Source organism: Aquarana catesbeiana, linkage group LG08 (assembly GCF_042186555.1).
Source record: "Aquarana catesbeiana isolate 2022-GZ linkage group LG08, ASM4218655v1, whole genome shotgun sequence".
In the NCBI taxonomy this organism is placed as follows: domain Eukaryota; kingdom Metazoa; phylum Chordata; class Amphibia; order Anura; family Ranidae; genus Aquarana; species Aquarana catesbeiana.
Genome location: NC_133331.1, coordinates 111,368,156 through 111,386,159, shown reverse-complemented (window position 1 = coordinate 111,386,159; position 18,004 = coordinate 111,368,156). Strand labels below are relative to the sequence as shown.

At 39.6% G+C, this 18,004-nt stretch overlaps 1 protein-coding gene across 3 annotated transcripts in view; it reads left to right on the top strand.

The window, feature by feature from the left end:
- The window catches only part of BICC1 (BicC family RNA binding protein 1), a 354,730-nt gene that overhangs the window by 275,643 nt on the left and 61,083 nt on the right, over window positions 1–18,004 (top strand). For all 3 annotated transcript variants that reach the window (XM_073596315.1, XM_073596317.1, XM_073596316.1), the window contains exons 6-7: window positions 7,280–7,333; window positions 14,271–14,465. In XM_073596315.1, coding sequence (XP_073452416.1) covers window positions 7,280–7,333; window positions 14,271–14,465 — 249 coding nt within the window. The remainder of the gene's footprint in view (window positions 1–7,279; window positions 7,334–14,270; window positions 14,466–18,004) is intronic.

The following is an 18,004-nucleotide window of genomic DNA, read 5'->3' as shown; positions in this document are numbered from 1 at the left end:
CAAACGTATTTATTAGTTTCATCACTTCCATTTAGGAGTTGTGTGTCTCCCATATACAGTATTATATCATCCACATAAAGACAAATGACCTCCTTCCTATTTCCCATTACTATTCCTTTATTATTCCTCTGATTTCCTGAACCTCAAAGCAAGCATCTCTATTGCTATAGCAAAAAGATGGGAAGATGGAAGACATCCCTGTCTTGTCCCTCTCTAATCTTATCGTGGATTACATGAATCCATTCACCAAGAGTTGAACGAGATGGACTATAGATTATGGCTATCCATTATCTAAATTTTTCTCCGAGCCCAAACTGTTCAAATGATTTCTAAAAAACCAACCATTCAATGGAGTCAAATGCCCTGGTTGTATCCAAAGATGCCAAGGCACTCGACTCTTGTATGTATTCCTTCATTTGTGCCATCAATTGTGGTGGTCTTATATTAATTGATGTTGACTTTCCTGGCATAAAGCCAGTTTGATCACTATGAATAATTGATAAAATTATGTTATTAAGCCTTCCTGCTAAGATCTTCGCTGGTATTTTATAATCACTGAATTTGGCTTATACGAGGCCACATTCACTTGGATCTTTATCTGGCTTTGGTATAAGCACCATCAAAGCTTCATACATTGAATCTGGCAAAGATTCCTATGTGAATTGTTGCTAGAATATTTGTGTATAGATTTTATACCTCCAACGGAATCCCGTCAGGGGGAAGCTGATTTCCCTGATGCCAATAATCTCACAGCATGCCGCACTTCCTCTTCTGTAATCTCCTTATCTATCATACTAACTTGTTCTTCCGTTAATTTAGGATATTCTGTTTTATTGAGTACAATATTAACACCTGCCAAATGTCAAATAGATATGCTTGGTCCCCCACTTTTTTCTGTTTTTGGTGAACAGAAAAATAAATATGCAGTCAGCACTCAGATAATAAGGACAGAAGAGGGCATGATCTGAGTGTAGTAAATTAAAATATTGTGAAAAAGACAATTGGCAACTCGCATGAAAATGGATGCAAGTTTGCTCCTCATTATAGTTGGGCCTCAGTAGCATAGGACCAGAGTCCAGTCCAGGGATTGCACAAGGCTGTCAGCTGGATATACCTGTGAAAACTGAGGGGCACCAGAGGGAGACCAACCTAGGTGCAGCATATACAGTGATGGCAGGTACACATAAAATAGGCAACTTGCAGGGCCATTTTTTTCTACCCATGCATGTGCAGTCTGTGGCATCACTCAGTGTGGAAAGTGAGGCGTCCCATCTGAAAATCAGCAGCTGCTGTAGTCTAGATGTGGTAGCCAGGAGCCTTTTTACAGGTATATCCAGCCTTGCGCAATCCCTAGGCTGGACTCTTGTCCCCTGCTGCACTGAGGTCTGCACCATTAGAGGCCCAACTATGCTGATAAGCAAACTACTTCTGTTTTCATGCGACTTGCCAATTGTCTTTTTTTACAATGCATATTTTAATTTACTACACTCAGATTGTGCCCTCTTCTGTCCTTAAATGTCACTCATAGAGAATATTTCCATCTACAAGAGATACTGCTCTGAGTGTCCAGAGGCCAGCAAGCGTTAACCCCAGGAATTACAATTGGAGCTTATAAACTTTTTTTTTCTAAACTCATTAAGTTACTAATAGCTTACACTATGCCATATTTATTATTTCATTATTTTATTAATGTGTGGCACAAAGTGTCAAAAAGGGAAACCGAATATAACACTGTTTAGATTCTCATAATAGATTATAGTGCACACATATAAATGTGCTGTCTTTTTAAAAAATAGTACAAATAGCTTTTTTTCAAACATCGAGACACATTGAGAGTCCATTAAAAATTACCGTATTTATCGGCGTATAACACGCACTTTTTTCCCCTTAAAATCAGGGGAAAGTCGTGGGTGCATGTTATACGCCGATCCCCGCTAATTGTGAGCTATCGGCGGTGATCTTCACCTAGTGAGTAGTTTTAAATATGGCGCCGCGGAGTTCGGAGGGACTCGGCGGTGCTGAACGAGCGCTGCCGAAATCAGAGCCGAGATACACATAGTCGAGTGTATTCGGCTCTTTCCAGCACCGCTCAGTCACGCCCAGTCCTGCCATTGGACCTGTGTTATGCCCATCATAGGGCGGGACTGGGCGGGACTGTGAGCGGCGCCGGAAAGAGCCGAATACACTCGACTATGTGTATCTCGGCGGCGTTCGTTCAGTTCCGCCGGCGCCGAGTCCCTCCGAACTCCGCGGCGCCATATTTAAAACTACTAGCATGTGTATGTCGGCAGCGGCAGGCGGTAGGCATGGACACTGGGGGCAAGGCTGCACTGGCGGCAAGGCTGCACTGGGGTCAAGCTGCACTGACAAGGCTGCACTGACACTAACAAGGCTGCAGATGAACACTGATGAGGCTGCATTGATGGGCATTTTAATGTAAGTTTCTTTTCCTTAAACTTCCCTCCTAAAAGTTTTTTTCCTTAAAATTCTCTCCTAAACTTTGGGTGCGTGTTATACGCCAATAAATACGGTAATAGTTTGTCCCAAAGCAATGCATCTCAACGCATTAAAAATGTTAAAGCACGCAAAGGTGTGAATAGCCCCTTAATAAACAAAGAACAAAAAAAAAAAGTTAGTCCCATCTAAAACATTACAACATCTTGGGAGAATTTGACAAAATCCTTGTTGCTTTTGACCTCTGACTTCAACCTGCTGTTTTATGGGATCAGCCATTGCAACATGAGAAAAGCTTGCATGTAGCACAGCAATGTGGTTACAGGACATGATGCTTTGTGTGCATAGCAAAATGCCTTACTGGCTTTTATATTTGTAGCGCCCACCACTTTTAGGTGGGTGCTAGTTAGTTAGGATTAGTGTCAGGTAAGATTTAGAGGCAGCTCATACTTCCTGAAGATAGACTGTAAATACTGCACGTTTGTCTGTGCAAATACTGCACTGTCTGCTGATGTTATTTGTTAGGGGGGGAGAATGGAACAAAACAGCAGCTCCCAAGAGAGTAGTGCGCTACATATTTTTCCCAAATAGTTAAAGTAGACCTAAACTTGAATGTTAACAATAAAGCAATGTCAACAGCACTTCGGAGACTGGGATTCCTTTCCTGCAAACATGTTGCTTCAGATTACCTGCTGCACTGCCTGCATGTCTGTTTGCCTATACACATGGTTGCATGATCATTGCTGAAGGAGACTGTCAGTTGAAACAGTTGAATTCCACTTCATCAGAGATCACATGGCCATGTGCCAAGGCCTTTACACATGGTCAGCATTAAAGGCAACTCAAGCATATCTTCTCCCGTATAGGTATTTCAGCCTTTTTATTAGGTTTTTTCCTTTATCGAGCTCGACAAGATGGGTTACAATAGCATATTGCTTAGATTTTAGTATAGGTTTGCTTTAAGAATTTAAAAATGTTACCTCTGTAAATTTGATTCATGCTTTTGGGCATACTTGTGTTCATTTTAGATGTATGCCAAACCTGCTATGTGCTGGCAGACTACCTTTCTGGTGACCTTCTCCTGGAAAAGGACGGTGCTCTCTGAGGCTCCAGACTTTATACAGAACCCAGCCACTGTCTGGGTACACCTCCCCAGGGATTGGCTGGTTGCATAAATATTCAGACTGCCTATCTGACTCTCCCACCCACTATGTTCTGGAAACCTCTAGAAACAGGGGAAAGCATTCAACAGGGGAAAGCATTCAATCCAGCAGTCTGCAAAACCCTGAACAGCCCAAAAGTAATTGCACCAAGCTCAACTGATTACAGAGGAGCCATTAGACTAAATTTGCCTAACCAAATCCTAGTAGCCTATCTAGGAGGGTGCAACGTATCAATGCAAGTCTATGTGCCAGCTTAGACCTATAATGACTTTTTAAAAGCAAAATACTTTCTAGGTAGCTTGTCCTGTAGTTTTAATTCAATTAATCTCAGCAGTCACTAGAAAATAGATACTAGCTGCATTGTTTGACAAACATATGGGAATGTTACATATTCTATGCTTTTGTTTAAAAATATTGTAAATTGCTGTCCACATTTTGGGTGAGTAAATTCTTTAGCTAAAAAAGATGTGTGAATCTTATCATTGGTGTACATGGACCCATGCAAAACTTATATTTTTCAGATATTAATTTGTTTCCTTGCTAGGGCATGACAGTGACATCTGCACTTAAAGTAGGACTGTCATGAGAATTATGTAGATTGCTGTTACTGGCCTCTCCTTTTTAAAGTGTTACTAAACCCACAACTGTAAAATCAGTCTGTATATGCAGTAAAGCATGCTTGTTATACTCACTGTGGAACCTAAGGGGTTAATCCTCTGCCTTGTGTAAAAAGGCTGTTTGATCCTGTATGCACAGATCCTCCCCTTCTTGCATTGTCTCCAAAACATTTCCGGATAAGATAGTTACTGGAGTCAGGCTGAACATGCTCAGTTTGGTGTGTATTGCTAGTGCATTTTTGTCCAGACATTGGGTCATGGGTCCTGCATCCTGATAGGTCAGCCAGTGCAATATTAAAACTCCTCCTATAAGCTTTAACCAGGCACTGATAGAATTCACAAGATTGCTATATACTGCTGATGAGAAAAGGTATTCAGCAGTTTATATTTACTAAAATAATTGCATTTGCATGTTTTGTGTACTGTGGGAGACCAGATATAGTGAATGCAAGATCCTGGGTTTAGTAACACTTTAGGACCCCTTTCACACTGGGGTGGTGTTCAGACACTTTGGAAATAGCCTCTGCTAAGCACCTGAAAACTGCCTCCCATTCATTCCAGTGTGTCTTTTCACACTGGGGCAGTGTGCTTGTGGGACGTTGTGAAAAGTCCTGCAAGCAGCATCTTTGGGGCGGGTTGGGAGCACTGCATTTAGCGCTCCCACAGCGCCCTGCCCATTTGAATGAATGGGCAGCGCTTTCAAAGCATTTTGAAAGCGCCACAAAACACGAGTTTTCAACCCTTCTTTATCGCTAATGGACGGCACTTTCAGTACACACGATCAGCTTGTTGGCAGGGGATTGTCTATTGACAGACTGTTGGCCTAAAATCTGACCATTAGTATGCTCCTTTTGACAATTTTTGTCCAACTTTCTGCCAACAAATGTTGGATGACATGCTAGTAAATTTTCAGCAGACAACGGTCTGTTGTCAGATTTTCTGATGATCAGTACACAAGTCCATCACACAAGTCAAAAACGCATGCTCGGAATTAATGCTCACCAAGCACAAAGTTAGCAGAAGGGGCCCCAAAGGCCGCTCAAGAGCTGAAATTCCTCGTAGTACGTCACTATGTTCGTGTTTGTTGGCTGACAATTGTGTATCGTTAGTATGCAAAACAAGATCCTGGCACACGCCCTTTGGACAAAAATCAGACACTCGGTTGGCCAACAATCAGATCGTTTTTACGAGGCTTAAAAGTTGAATGCTTGTTCTGCAGGCTGAAGAAGAGAAATCCATGAAATCTCCCATCCATGCTAAGCAATGTGAATGGGAGAATGTCCCCTGATGACTATTTTGTTCAGACGACCACAGCACCTGCAGCTATCTGAATTCCCAAACAGTGAGTGCATCTGACTGCAAAGTTCAACCTGGATCCTTCCATTTTTCATTGGACTTTTGTATAGCCAGTTGGTGACAACAGAGCCACCCACAGTTCCAGTTTCTGCTGATTTGAACAGAAAAAAACATTTTCTGAATCATTGACATGGAACAAATATGAATATAAGGAATTACTCTCTTCTTCAACAAACATACAGCATTGTTGCTCAAGGGCTCTGACTGAATTGTATTGAAGACACAGTTGGGCAAGTAGCACTCTCAGAACGAGGCTAGTAATCTCAGCCCCTGTAATTCTTTAACAGGTGCACTTTAAGTTCCCAGGTCTGCTAACCAACTGCAGCAATAGCATTTCATTCATTTATATTTATTTTATATCACGAACAAAGGATAGGGAAGTAAGACTTCAGTATGGGCATAAATAGTGCTTGGAGATTGCTTTACTGAATTGCCCAAGAATGAGATGGAAACCAAAAAAGTCCACTACTCACACTTATTTGCAGTGCTATATACAGTAAAAGAAGTAGTGATTGGCTATGTACCTTAGATCAACGTTTCTCAACTCCAGTCCTCAAGTACCCCCAACAGGTCATGTTTTCAGGCTTCGCGTTATTTTGCACAGGTGATTTGATCAGTTTCACTGCCTTAGTAATTACCACAGCCATTTCATCTGAGAGAAATCCTGAAAACATGACCTGTTGGGGGTACTTGAAGACTGGAGTTGAGAAACATTGCTCTAAATCACATGTGTCAAACGAAGGCCATTGGCCATGTGGCCCTTGCACACCTCCTGCAGCTGCAGAAGAGCTCTAGCCCTTCTCTGGTCCTCCTCCAGACCCTGTACTTTCTGCTTCCCAGCAATTCCCCCAGTTTCTTCCTAGCAGCAGCACAAGGTAAGGAGGGAGCACTGTTTAAGGGAGGGTGAAGGGAATCTTGGCTGCTGGGGGGGGGGGGGTGGCTCTTGACATCCGATGTAAAGGGGGGGTGCTCTGGACATCTAGTCTTACAGATACAACTGGCCCTTTGAGGATAATCACAATGCTGATGTGGCCCATGATGAAATGGAGTTTGACACCCCTGCTCTAGATATTCTCTAGATATTCCCATTGGTCCATGTTCAATGAATTGTGGTGTCTGCTAATGGATGTGCTAAAGATGGTTTTGGCCACTCAGGACCAGTCTCCACCCAGTTCCCCCTTCATGCAAAAAGTTAGCTGGAAAAGAAAGGTGTAATTTTTTTGTTAATAAATTTGAGAATAACTCTGCAAGTGTATGCTGTAGTAGATGGGTGATGTGAAGAAGTATGTAATATGTACAGATGTTATGTGATTATTTCAGTCTGAGATGTTTTCATGTAATTTTTGTACTAAATATTTGTGAAATTTTATATGCTACCATATGTAGTCCTTTCTTTGCCAGTAAAATCAGACTTATCTGATTTTGAATAATTCTTGGTAGAGTTCACTATGAATCTCATGTTAGATCTAAATTATGATATATCCTGCTAAATTGAATAGTAGGACAATAAAGCTCAGTGTAATGCTTTTGACACTGTTTTTATATATGGTGTAGTAAAAAAAATATTGTAAAGTATATGTTTTGCTTGTTTGTTGAATTTACATGTTGAGAGTGTGATAATGATTTTGCTTGTTTGTTGATTTTGTGTTGAGAGTTGATGATCATGATGTTTTTTTTTTTTTAATATAGGTATCAATTGCAGGACAACCCGCTGGGGTAGAATCTGCAAGAGTAAGAATAAGGGTGAGTATTGGCAAGGGTTTGGTGCCCTTTGAACGCATCCACTGCTGGTCCATTCTGTTATCTTTTGAAACAATTTTTACTACAATTTAATAAGTGCACCCAAAAATGGTAATAGAGTGTAAGGCAGGCCACACACGGTGGGAATTTCTTTCCTGCAACCACGGGTTGCAGAAAAAGAAATTTGCGTGATTCCCCAATCGACAGACAGTGCTGCCAAGCTATTGTCTGCTCCCGGCATGGGGAGTCCATCCCTGCTGAGCGAAGCCGGTGATTATCACTAATGGCAATTGCAAGAAAGTCTGGCAGGCTGGTTGTACCTAAACTTATCAATCTATCAACTTGGTACATTCAGCCTGCACAATAACAGTTTGAACTGTGTATGACTGGCCTAATGGGAGTAATTGCACACTACAACCTATCCATATCTGACCTCCCAACACTTGGTGTTGGCAAACTTTCAGATTAAGTTCTATTAGCTAATCTTCGCCACTTTCGAAATGGTGAATCAGACTTTCTTACCCTGTTTTAATTTTTTTCAATTAGACCAGCGTGACTGGTGTTAACAGCAGTTGAACATTGGGTAAAGGTCTTTTTATTATCCCAATGTACATGCACACACAATAAGCAAACATAATCACAACACTGCTATTACAGCCTTGTAGGGTCCATGTGTTAATGCTGAATTTATTTCCTGACAATAAATTAAAAAATATTTGTCAAGTTTTTCAACCTACCTTGCTGAGCTTTCATCCTCCATTGGAAACGCGTGGTTATACTACAACTGTTTAACCATCTACGCTGCCAGAACATTATCTGAAGCTTTAAAATTCCTAGATATTGCACAATACCTAAAGTCCTGATGATGACCATAAAAACTGGATATGAATAGTAGATATTTGCAGTAAGACTCTGTGTAGTTATAAATCTGCACACGTGGTAGTACAATCACTCTCTACCAAAAAGTAAAATGATTAGTGTTGGCCTTAATTCTTTAAGTTTCAGATAAATTACACTTTGTTTTTCCTGAGATTTACAGTACTTATTAAATTCCACCAAGCCAAGATTTAGGCTTGTTTCCGTGTACCAGTGCTCTGTAATGTCTGATTGGGCTTCTGGTTTCTTTGGCTTGATGAATACCATTGTGCTGTTTTGGAAAAACTCCCGTGAAAATGGTTTGGATGTTTCAGTGACATATTTCATACTTCCTTCATTGCTTTGTGGTTTTTAACTCATCAACATTTGAGACATTTTATGATTTTATAGCCCAGACTAAACCACCTTTCTTCAAGCAGCTCTTTCATTTATCATTTATTACTGATCGTGTGATGAATGCTAAAGTACACACTAGCAGAAGCACTGAAAGATTTTTTTGCTTTAGATCTGGCATTTATATTGCATCTGAAATTCCTTGGACACATCTGTTACACCACATAAGCCATTCAGTAAATCGTAAAAAAATCGGAAAAGAGGAAAATTACTACTTACACCATAAGGGAGGGCATACGCCTTTTTGTTGTGAATTATTATATTTTTGCAGATTTTTATAAAGAATTTTACTCTTGCTGCTAGCCACCAAAATGCCACTAGCAGAGGCCACTTTTCTGTAGTGTCAACATCCACCATAACATCCCTAAAATACATTTTGCATTGAGATGGAACCAAGGCAAATTCAGTGAATTCTGGAACAAATCAGCTGATGCTGGTGGGACAAACACTGTCATCTCTGATAGTTACTTTAGCTCTTGTGCCCTTTATACCCTTTATGGACCAGAGCAATTTTTACAGTTCCACAGTAGGCCTGTTTGGTGATAGCTTTGTCATTGCTTAAGGTAACAAGGTGATACATACACTCCTTTGTGGCAAACAAGACTTTCTTCTGGCGATATCTTGCTAAAATGTATTTTATTTTTAAAGAAATCTGATCAAATTGGTGTTAACATATTTTTTTTTTTTCTGTAATAGTTTCAATTTAAATGGAGTCAAACATGATGTTTCTGGTAGGAAGCCTGACAGTTTTTTGTCATGCAGTGTTGAGAAAATAAATTGAATGAAAATCTAAAAAAAATTAAATCCTAAAAAAGCAGAGACCTTGATGAGTTATTTATGGCTGATCAGTGTTAATAAGAGGTTAAATAGGAATACCTTTTATTTGATATAAAAAAAATCTTTCTCAGCCATTGAGCGACACAGGAAGTCTTTAACCTGGGGGTTATGCTACCTCTTCGGGTGAACTATACACCGGTAAAAAAACTGTTAGTCAGCACAGAATACGTTTTTCCATAACCAGCAGGTTTTTTCCAGTGTCCTCTGTAAAGTGGATATATTTTCTTCAGCTCTGTTTTACTGTTCATTCTAAGACTTTTCAGCTTCTGGTAGATTCTTAACAGATACCTAGAAGTCTTTCTATTCAGCCGTTTGCAGGTTTTCCCAGGTCATTTAGTAACTGTAGTTCTCTCTGCATTGCCCATTCAATTTGGTAGGTTTCTCCAGTCATCTGCTGCTGCTAGTCCATTCAGGCCGGATATTGAAAATCCTGGACGTCTCTCCAGTTATCCAAGAAATACTTTTTTTTTTTTTTTCCCTGGTGTTCTCCCTCTTTGATAGTCCTGCAGACAGCAGTAACGCCCTATTTTGTTCTAGTTTACACAGGATTCCAGCCCAGTATGTCTGGAGATTTCTTGTAACGTTATTGGTCCAGGATGGAGGCAATCCCTGACTCTACAACTCACTGTTTAGACTATCTGGGTCGAAGTTTCCTCTTTAGGTACTAAGGATACACATGTGTTATTTCCTATAGTAACTTTTGCTGACCAACCATTTTGTGTAGGAAGTTAAAATTATCCTTTTATTCTGGTGGTGTTTACACTTTTTTGTAAAAAAAAAAAAAAAAAAAAAAAAATTGTAAGTTTTAAGCCTCATACAGCATAAAAAGGAAGAAACAAAGTACCAAAATAAAAATCAATGGTTAACGTGTCATATGGCTGAACAGTTATGTACATATATTACATATGTTGAGAAGAACAGGTCATGTATAGTAAGAGGCCTACATAAGTAAACATATTAAACAGTATATAGAGCTTAACGTAATTCCTCTAATCTAGTATGGTTGTTTACATCTTCTTTGATGTTATGAAATGTAACTGATTCTATTCTTCATTTTAATAACGAATTCTAATTGAGAATCTACCGAGGTTAGCTCAGAGACTGGACAAATCCAGCTGGTCTAGATATAATTGTTTTCTGAACCTCGGCCATATCAACGATCAGTTTTAGCAGTTCCGTTTGTCTTTCTATTCAAATTCTGCTTCACCCTGAAGCTCCGAGAGGAAGAACAGAAGGGTATAAGGAGAGAAGTGGATAATAGTACAGGAGGTATAAGTAACAAGATGAAAGAAAGAGCAGGAGGGGAAGAGAAGAAGAAGAAAGAGAGGGAAAAAAAGGGAAAGAGTAGATGGTTTGTATGGTGGGACAAGGGGGCATGGGCAACGTAGAGATAAGCTACTAGACAGAGTGGGGGTGGGGAGTCCCACCAGCTGCCCTCTCCGTCTACACTCAGCATAGTATTATATTGGACCAACACTACCAGATATTCCAGGTGAGCCATTTATGATGATGTAAGTGGTATTGCCTGTAGACCAAACATCAGTTACAATGACGTATCCTCTTGGCCAAGAATCAGTCGTTATTCTGTGTCAGTGCCTGATATTGTGACTTTTTAAAGGTAAGCCACGCCTCCCAGATAGCTGAAGTGTTAGATATCCTATCTTGTGACGTGTAGATCAGCTCCTCCATTGTGTCTATGCGGTTAATACGATGTATCCAATTTTTGGTAGGGGGGGGGATTTGGATCTCCAATGTACCGGAATACACAACCTAGCAGCGTTTATCATATGCATGGCTACCGACTTAAAGTATTTCTTTTGGGGGACTTTAGATAGATGGAGATATTGCACTGGAGAGAATTCCAGAGGTAGTGAAGAGATGGTGGTAGTTACTTCATGTACTTTCCTCCAATATGGCTGGATTATTGTGCATGTCCACCATATATGGAGGAAAGTGCCTGTCTCCTTTTCACATCTCCAACATTGATCTGATACTGTCGGAAATATTCTGTGAAGCAGTTCTGGGGTTTTATACCATCTCGTTTTAATCCAACATCCATTTTCCTGAGCGTTTACATTGAGAGATCCCTTGTGGATGTATAGGTGAACGCGATCCCAGTCAGCATCTTCAATCTCCCTGTCCAGCATGGATCCTCAGAATGCATGATCTGAGTGTAGTACAGAATACGGCTCACCAAACATGGAAGCGTAGAGTGTTGAGATTATATGATTCTGTAGATTTGAACACAGTGGGTGTTTTCGTATAGCCTACCCTTCTTCCTGGGTCATCTAGAAAATGTTTCAACTGAATTTAGGACCAGAGAGGAAAGGATTTGGTGTTAGACAATATTGCTGGATCTTGTTGTCGCATAAACTTGCCCCTATGGAAGAAATGTTTCGCAAGCATCTCTGTATAAGGCCATTCCTGAGCTAGATAGGATTTAGCTAATCCTGGAGGAAAGTCAGGGTTACCCCTGATAGGGGTAATCGAGCACTCCGTGGCTGTAAGCGCATGTGATTTACAGGCCCTATGGAAATCATGAAGGGTTGTCCCAATGAGGGGGTGTGTGTGGAGATGAGGGCATGCGCGTTTTTTGGAGAACCAAGGGAGTAGGCGGAGATCATATCCTGATATCATTCGTTCAAGATCTACCCAATCTTTGTAACTGGCATGTATCTTCCAGCCTACAACCCTAGTCATATGTACCGCCCAATAATATTGCAGTAAGTTAGGGAGGCCAATTCCTCCCTTGGCTTTGGGTAGAACTAATTTCGCCCATCCTATGCGTGCCTGTTTGGCTCCCCATTGGAAAGATCGACATAACTTCTTGTATTCTGCAAAGAAACTTGGTGGGAGGTGTATTGGTATAGTTTGCATTTTATATAATATTCAGGGGAGGACTGTCATTTTCAAAGCAGACGCCCGTCCAAACCAAGATAGGGTAGGGACATCCCATCTTTGCAAATCTTGTTTTAAATTTTTTAGTTCAGCTGAAAAATTATTTTCATAAAGGGTATCTAATTTACTGGGAAGTTGAATACCAAAATAGGTGATGGCCTCTGTTTTCCATTTAAAGGGAAAATTTGACTGACACTGCTGTACTAAATTATTCGGTAGGGAGATGTTCAGTGCGAACGATTAGGAGTAGTTTATTTTTAGGTTAGAAATATGTTTAAATTGTTCGAGGACTGGCATGCGGTTTGGCAGGGATGTCAGTGGCGCTGAAAGGAAAAGCAAGATGTAGTCCGCAAAGGCCGCAATCTTGTATTCCTGATGGTAGACCTCGATACCTTTTATGTTTGGGTTGGCCCTGATGCAGCGAAGAAGGGGCTCTAGGGTAAGAATATACAGTAAAGGAGAAAGAGGGCATCCTTGTCTTGTGCCATTATGAATGGGGAAGGCGGCCGTTGACTTTGACTCTAGCTCTCGAATTTAAATAGAGCGCTCCAATAAAAGTATGCATACATCTTCCTAATCCAAGAGCATCAAGGACTGCATCCATATAGTCCCAGGCCACCCTATCGAACGCCTTCTCCGCATCCATTGACAGGAAGAACCCCTCTCGCTGGGTCGAAGTCAGCCAGTGATGTAAATTTAGGGCCTTTATGGTATTGTCCTTGGCTTTCCTGCCCGGGACAAAGCCTACTTGATCACTTCCTACCCAGGCTGGTATATAGTATGATAGGCGCATTGCCAGGATTTTCGAGAAAAGGAGTGATTTGATTACACTTTTTTTTCACTTGGCCACAAGGAGGAGCCCCTCTTTTTATTTTCTGCTACAGGCTTTACAACAGAAATATTACTGTTTACTTTTCTTGTCCCCTTTCTTCTTCCCACAGCTCTAAAAATGGACAATGTACATGCTCTCACATTTGGATTTACAGATCTCCAACCTTTTGTTGTGCTGGGGGTGGAGTTGGGATTGTACCACCTGTTGCTCCTGCATTACTTCCAGAAACTTGGGCTAGAAGAATAATTGAGGTGGAAAGTAGGAAGCGTTATGGCTGGAGGAGTTTTGGACAAGCTGCACAGGAAGAAATGTCTATGCGATCAGTCTTTGTTTTGTTTGGTCTTTACTACTTTGGCAATTTTTTTTACTACTCTGGCAATTTTAAGAGGGTGGCTTTGCGTATGAAAATTACCTGCTGGACTTGGTTCCACTTGTTTTTTGTGTGTAGTTGATTTCTTATGGGGTGGTTCCACATGTCTGTCGGGGACCACATCTGAACCATGGTCCACCAGCAACATTTTTCCCTTTCCTTTGCTAAATTAAACAGGCATTCTAGACTTCTAGTTCAATTGGTTTCCCTCTGCAATTCTATAATCAAATTATAAGTCTATTAACTTGCTGCGCATTTTCACTGGCAAGTACACTTGCAGAGTACAAGGTAAATATGAACACCTGCAATGTTAAGGCAGTGGCTTCTACCTTCTTTTTTTTTTTTTTTTTTTCCCCAGTGTTCCACCTTGTTTGAAAAAGAGATATTGAGTGTAATGAACTTATTCAGTCTTACAAAATATAGGTATATGGTTATTCATGGGGTATGGAAACTTTTGGAGAATTGACTCAGAGGACCAATGACATGCATACAGACAGGAAGTGTTTGTGTGCCAAGATGTTTTCCACAAAGTGTGTGTTTGTGTGTATCACAGTTCATTCTATTCTACAGCTTTCATGGTTTCATAACTTTGGAACATTTTGAAAGCCTGAACAATTTTTTGAAAGCGTTTTTTTTCCTTTTATCTGTGAAAGTTTGGTGTTCTCCAATTTCTTTCTCTGTAAAAAGAATGATTCTACTTTAACTGTTATATACATTTTTTTTTTTTCCTACAGGAATTGCTACCTTTGGTTCTCATGTTTGAGTTGCCCATAGCTGGTATTTTACAGCCAATTCCAGATCCAAACTCTCCCACAATCCAGCACATTTCTCAAACCTACAACATAACAGTTTCTTTCAAGCAGAGGTCCAGAGTGTATGGTGCTACTGTCATTGTGAGAGGCTCCCAGAATAACACCAGTGCCGTTAAGGTAATTGTCTTTGAAACAGTTTTATAAAAAAAACTTGCATGATAAAGATGTACTTTGAATCGTGCACTCTGTCTGCTATAAGGTTCAATTTGCAATCACAATTCTGTTTACCCAGCTGTGAAAAGCTCTACTCGAAGTAAGAATTTCAGAAAAGTATAATAAGAGTTCATGTATTATAACTGACATATTGCAAAATTCCAGCTCTAGTTCTTAGACTGTAGAGGGGGCATCAGGTGGTCTTTAGTCAAATTAATCTCTTAGCGCACAAAAGATGCTAAATGCCTTGTCATTTTAAATTGCTGACTCACTAAAACTTATACACAGACTCTTTTTGTTTTTTCAAATGTTTTGAAAATCTCTTGCTAAAGGACTTTTTAAAGTTCAAAATGTGCCTCTTGGCTGATTTTTATTGTAACCTTACAATGCTGGTACAGGGAATTGCCATGCCAAAATAAATGTGCAGCGGCTATGAAAGCAAATTTCACAGACCTGTCTAGGCCAATATCTGAAAGGACAATGCACAAGTCTTCAATAACAACCAAATTCATTTTCCCATTGCAGGTTAAAGAAAATAATTGGGATACTGTCTCAAATCTTTGCCATTCCCTGATTAATTTATTAATATAACTAGGCCAAGATTTTGGGATGTACATCACTTCAGCTACACAGCCACAAAAAAGGCAAATAAAACAACTCTGTTTTTAGATTTAGTTTTCTTTCCTCATAAACCCCAAAAAATTGCTTTTAAATGGTCAAAATTTTAAAGCCTTGTATTATTTTTTACATTGAATTTCAATGATTTTTAGCCTACTCCTATCAATTTGAAGGATCTTGAAGTTTGTGCACTTACAGCATGTGCATACCGGTGCACTGTTTGCCTACAGTGCGATTCATATCTGTGTTTTACATGTGGTTCCCAATTACTTAGATTTGCGTTTTCCAAAAGTGGATCAGTGAATCATGCCGGACTTTCGGGGAAAATACATAGTTCCATGGGAGTGAACGTAAAACTGGATCAAAACTTATGGTGCTAATAAAGGGACTTAAAAGGACAACATAAATTATGCCACCATTTGGGTGATAACTCATATTTTTGGGTCTTTTTGGTATTATTTTGATGCGGAAGTATTGACATAGGTTAAACGCCATCACTGACTAAATTTTTTCCATCTTTGGATATTGGAAGAAATCCATGAAATATTATTGCAAATATTGAGGGATGTTCTACTGTACCACTTAAGTGGTTTGTTATTGGATTACACAAGCTCCAAGTTTAGACTTATGCTTTTACAGTTTATCTTTGTGCCAGGGTGGCCTGTAACATGATCTTATATTGTTATGTTTGTATAATTACACAAATTTGCAAGACCAGCATAGGTGCCTTTGTTAAAATGGGAGGAGTTTTGTTTCCAGGTCAAGGATTTTTGGTGGGTTTCTATTAGGGATTGGTAAACCACCATTTTCTATTTTTGTACAATAAATAGTCACCCCTGGAATCTGGCTGTTGTTAGGGCCAGTTCACACCACAGAAGCAGAAACCACAGTTTACTGTCCATATGTTTATGATGCAGAAAAAAATGCAAAGGACTGCATCTGATATGAACTGGCCCTTGTGGTAGAGTTTATATTTGAAGTGTTGCTGCCACATGCAATCTGTGTCTTTTTTAAATAGTTCCTGCCCATGGTGGTCCATAAACAGTACCTTTTTAAGTGGTATTGATGTCTTAAGTTACCTACTAAGGACTTGGGATGAAGTGGCATGGGGGCCTTTTTCTCAGTGTTGGACTGGAGTGTAGTTACAAATGATGATTATATTAATCATTTCTGCTGAAAGAGGCAATACCAGCTTTTTTTTTTTTTTTTGTGGTTAACATTTTTCTTCACAAATACATGTATTTTAATAAAAGGCAAAAAATATTCAAGCAATATCACATTTATCTGTATTCACAGTTTGCCTCTTGAAATATGTTGAAAAATATCAACATTTTCCTTGAGTTGTAGTTATTTTTACATGTCTGTAGGTTTTGGGTCCCTTTTTATAGGGGGAGGCCAGCTTTATTTTATTAAACTGTTTAATCTGTGCATAGATAAAAGACGTTCAAACCCTATTGTACAAATGTTACTTTACGTCTTGTCTTAATTACATGACTCAAAGTATTTGCAACCCCAAATAGTTTCTCCTTAAAGAAAATACAGTTCTTGGACTCTAAAACATAAATGCCCAAAATGGGGATTTGGGAGCCTTGGATTCCACCTGAGCTTGCCAATGCTCATCTATCAGGCCTAAACTTTTTTTTTTTTTTTTTTTTAACCTGCACTAAAAAAATAACTGGACTATCTGGTTTTGATACACCATATGAAGAAAACTATGAAAAAATGTTATGACTGCTGCCCCTAAAAGCTTCCCCATATGTCACCATTAGTTTCCCCTGTTATATTCCTGTAGGGAAAATGTGTGATTCTTGTGAAATGCATACTGAATTTGTTTTCAGCTATGCACCTTGTATACATTCCAGTTCTGCACAAATCCACTACTTAAAACAAAATTCCTTCACTTATTCCCCCCTGCTCAAATTCACCCTTCATCGCAAAGACTGGGAGGTCTCTAGTGATTTTTCACTTTAGATTATATACTTTTCTCCCGGCTAACATAGTAATACAAAGGCTCTAATGCCTTTTCATCCAATAAATACATAAAATCAGTTATGTTCTTTGGATTATGTAAAAACAGATACTGTATAAACTGTCTAGTTTACTCAGTACTTCAACCCAGCCTTTAGCTATGTAATTATCTAAATCGGAACAGATGTTGAAGTTCTCATTTGTATGAATATGTTGAGCTGCCTCTTGTTTTTTTGGAATGTTATGTTTTATGATTTTTAAGCAAAGTTCCCTTCTATTTATGCAGCAAATGTTAGTACTTGAAATAAGACGTAAAACAGTAAATGGCTGTAAACAACCCTTAAGATGCTTCGTTAAAATATTTCATGTACTATAGCTTTAAAAACAAGCATGTAATAATACCACCCAAAAAACAGGTTTTGAGGGAAATGCTTAACCACTTGAGTATCAGCCCGTAATACCCATTGAAGGGGTTGTGTTCTAATGTGCATGATAAGGGAGGCAAAAGGGTTCATTTATAAGTTACAGAGATAACATGGAGATGTGTAGGAGAGGAGGGTGGCATGAAGGGGTAAAAAAAAAAGATCTCTGAAATAGAATGAATGGATCTGCAGCTGATAATCTATTAATACTTTCTCTATTCACAAGTGCTCAATCTCTTTTTGCCTGTTGAGGGGGAGGGATCTACCCTGTGAACAATAACCATGTGATCGCTTTGATGACCTCTGACAGCTTGGTACACAGCAATTTCTGGGCGGATCGGCTGCCAGATGGTTGTTTATCCGGTGCCATTTATGAACGGAGCTGAGTAAATGACCACTGATCAACTGTTTAAAGACGTTCCACGGTAGACAAATGTTGAAAGTAGGCATAAACCCTGGCTAACATCTAGTTTGACGGAGCACTCTATATTGACA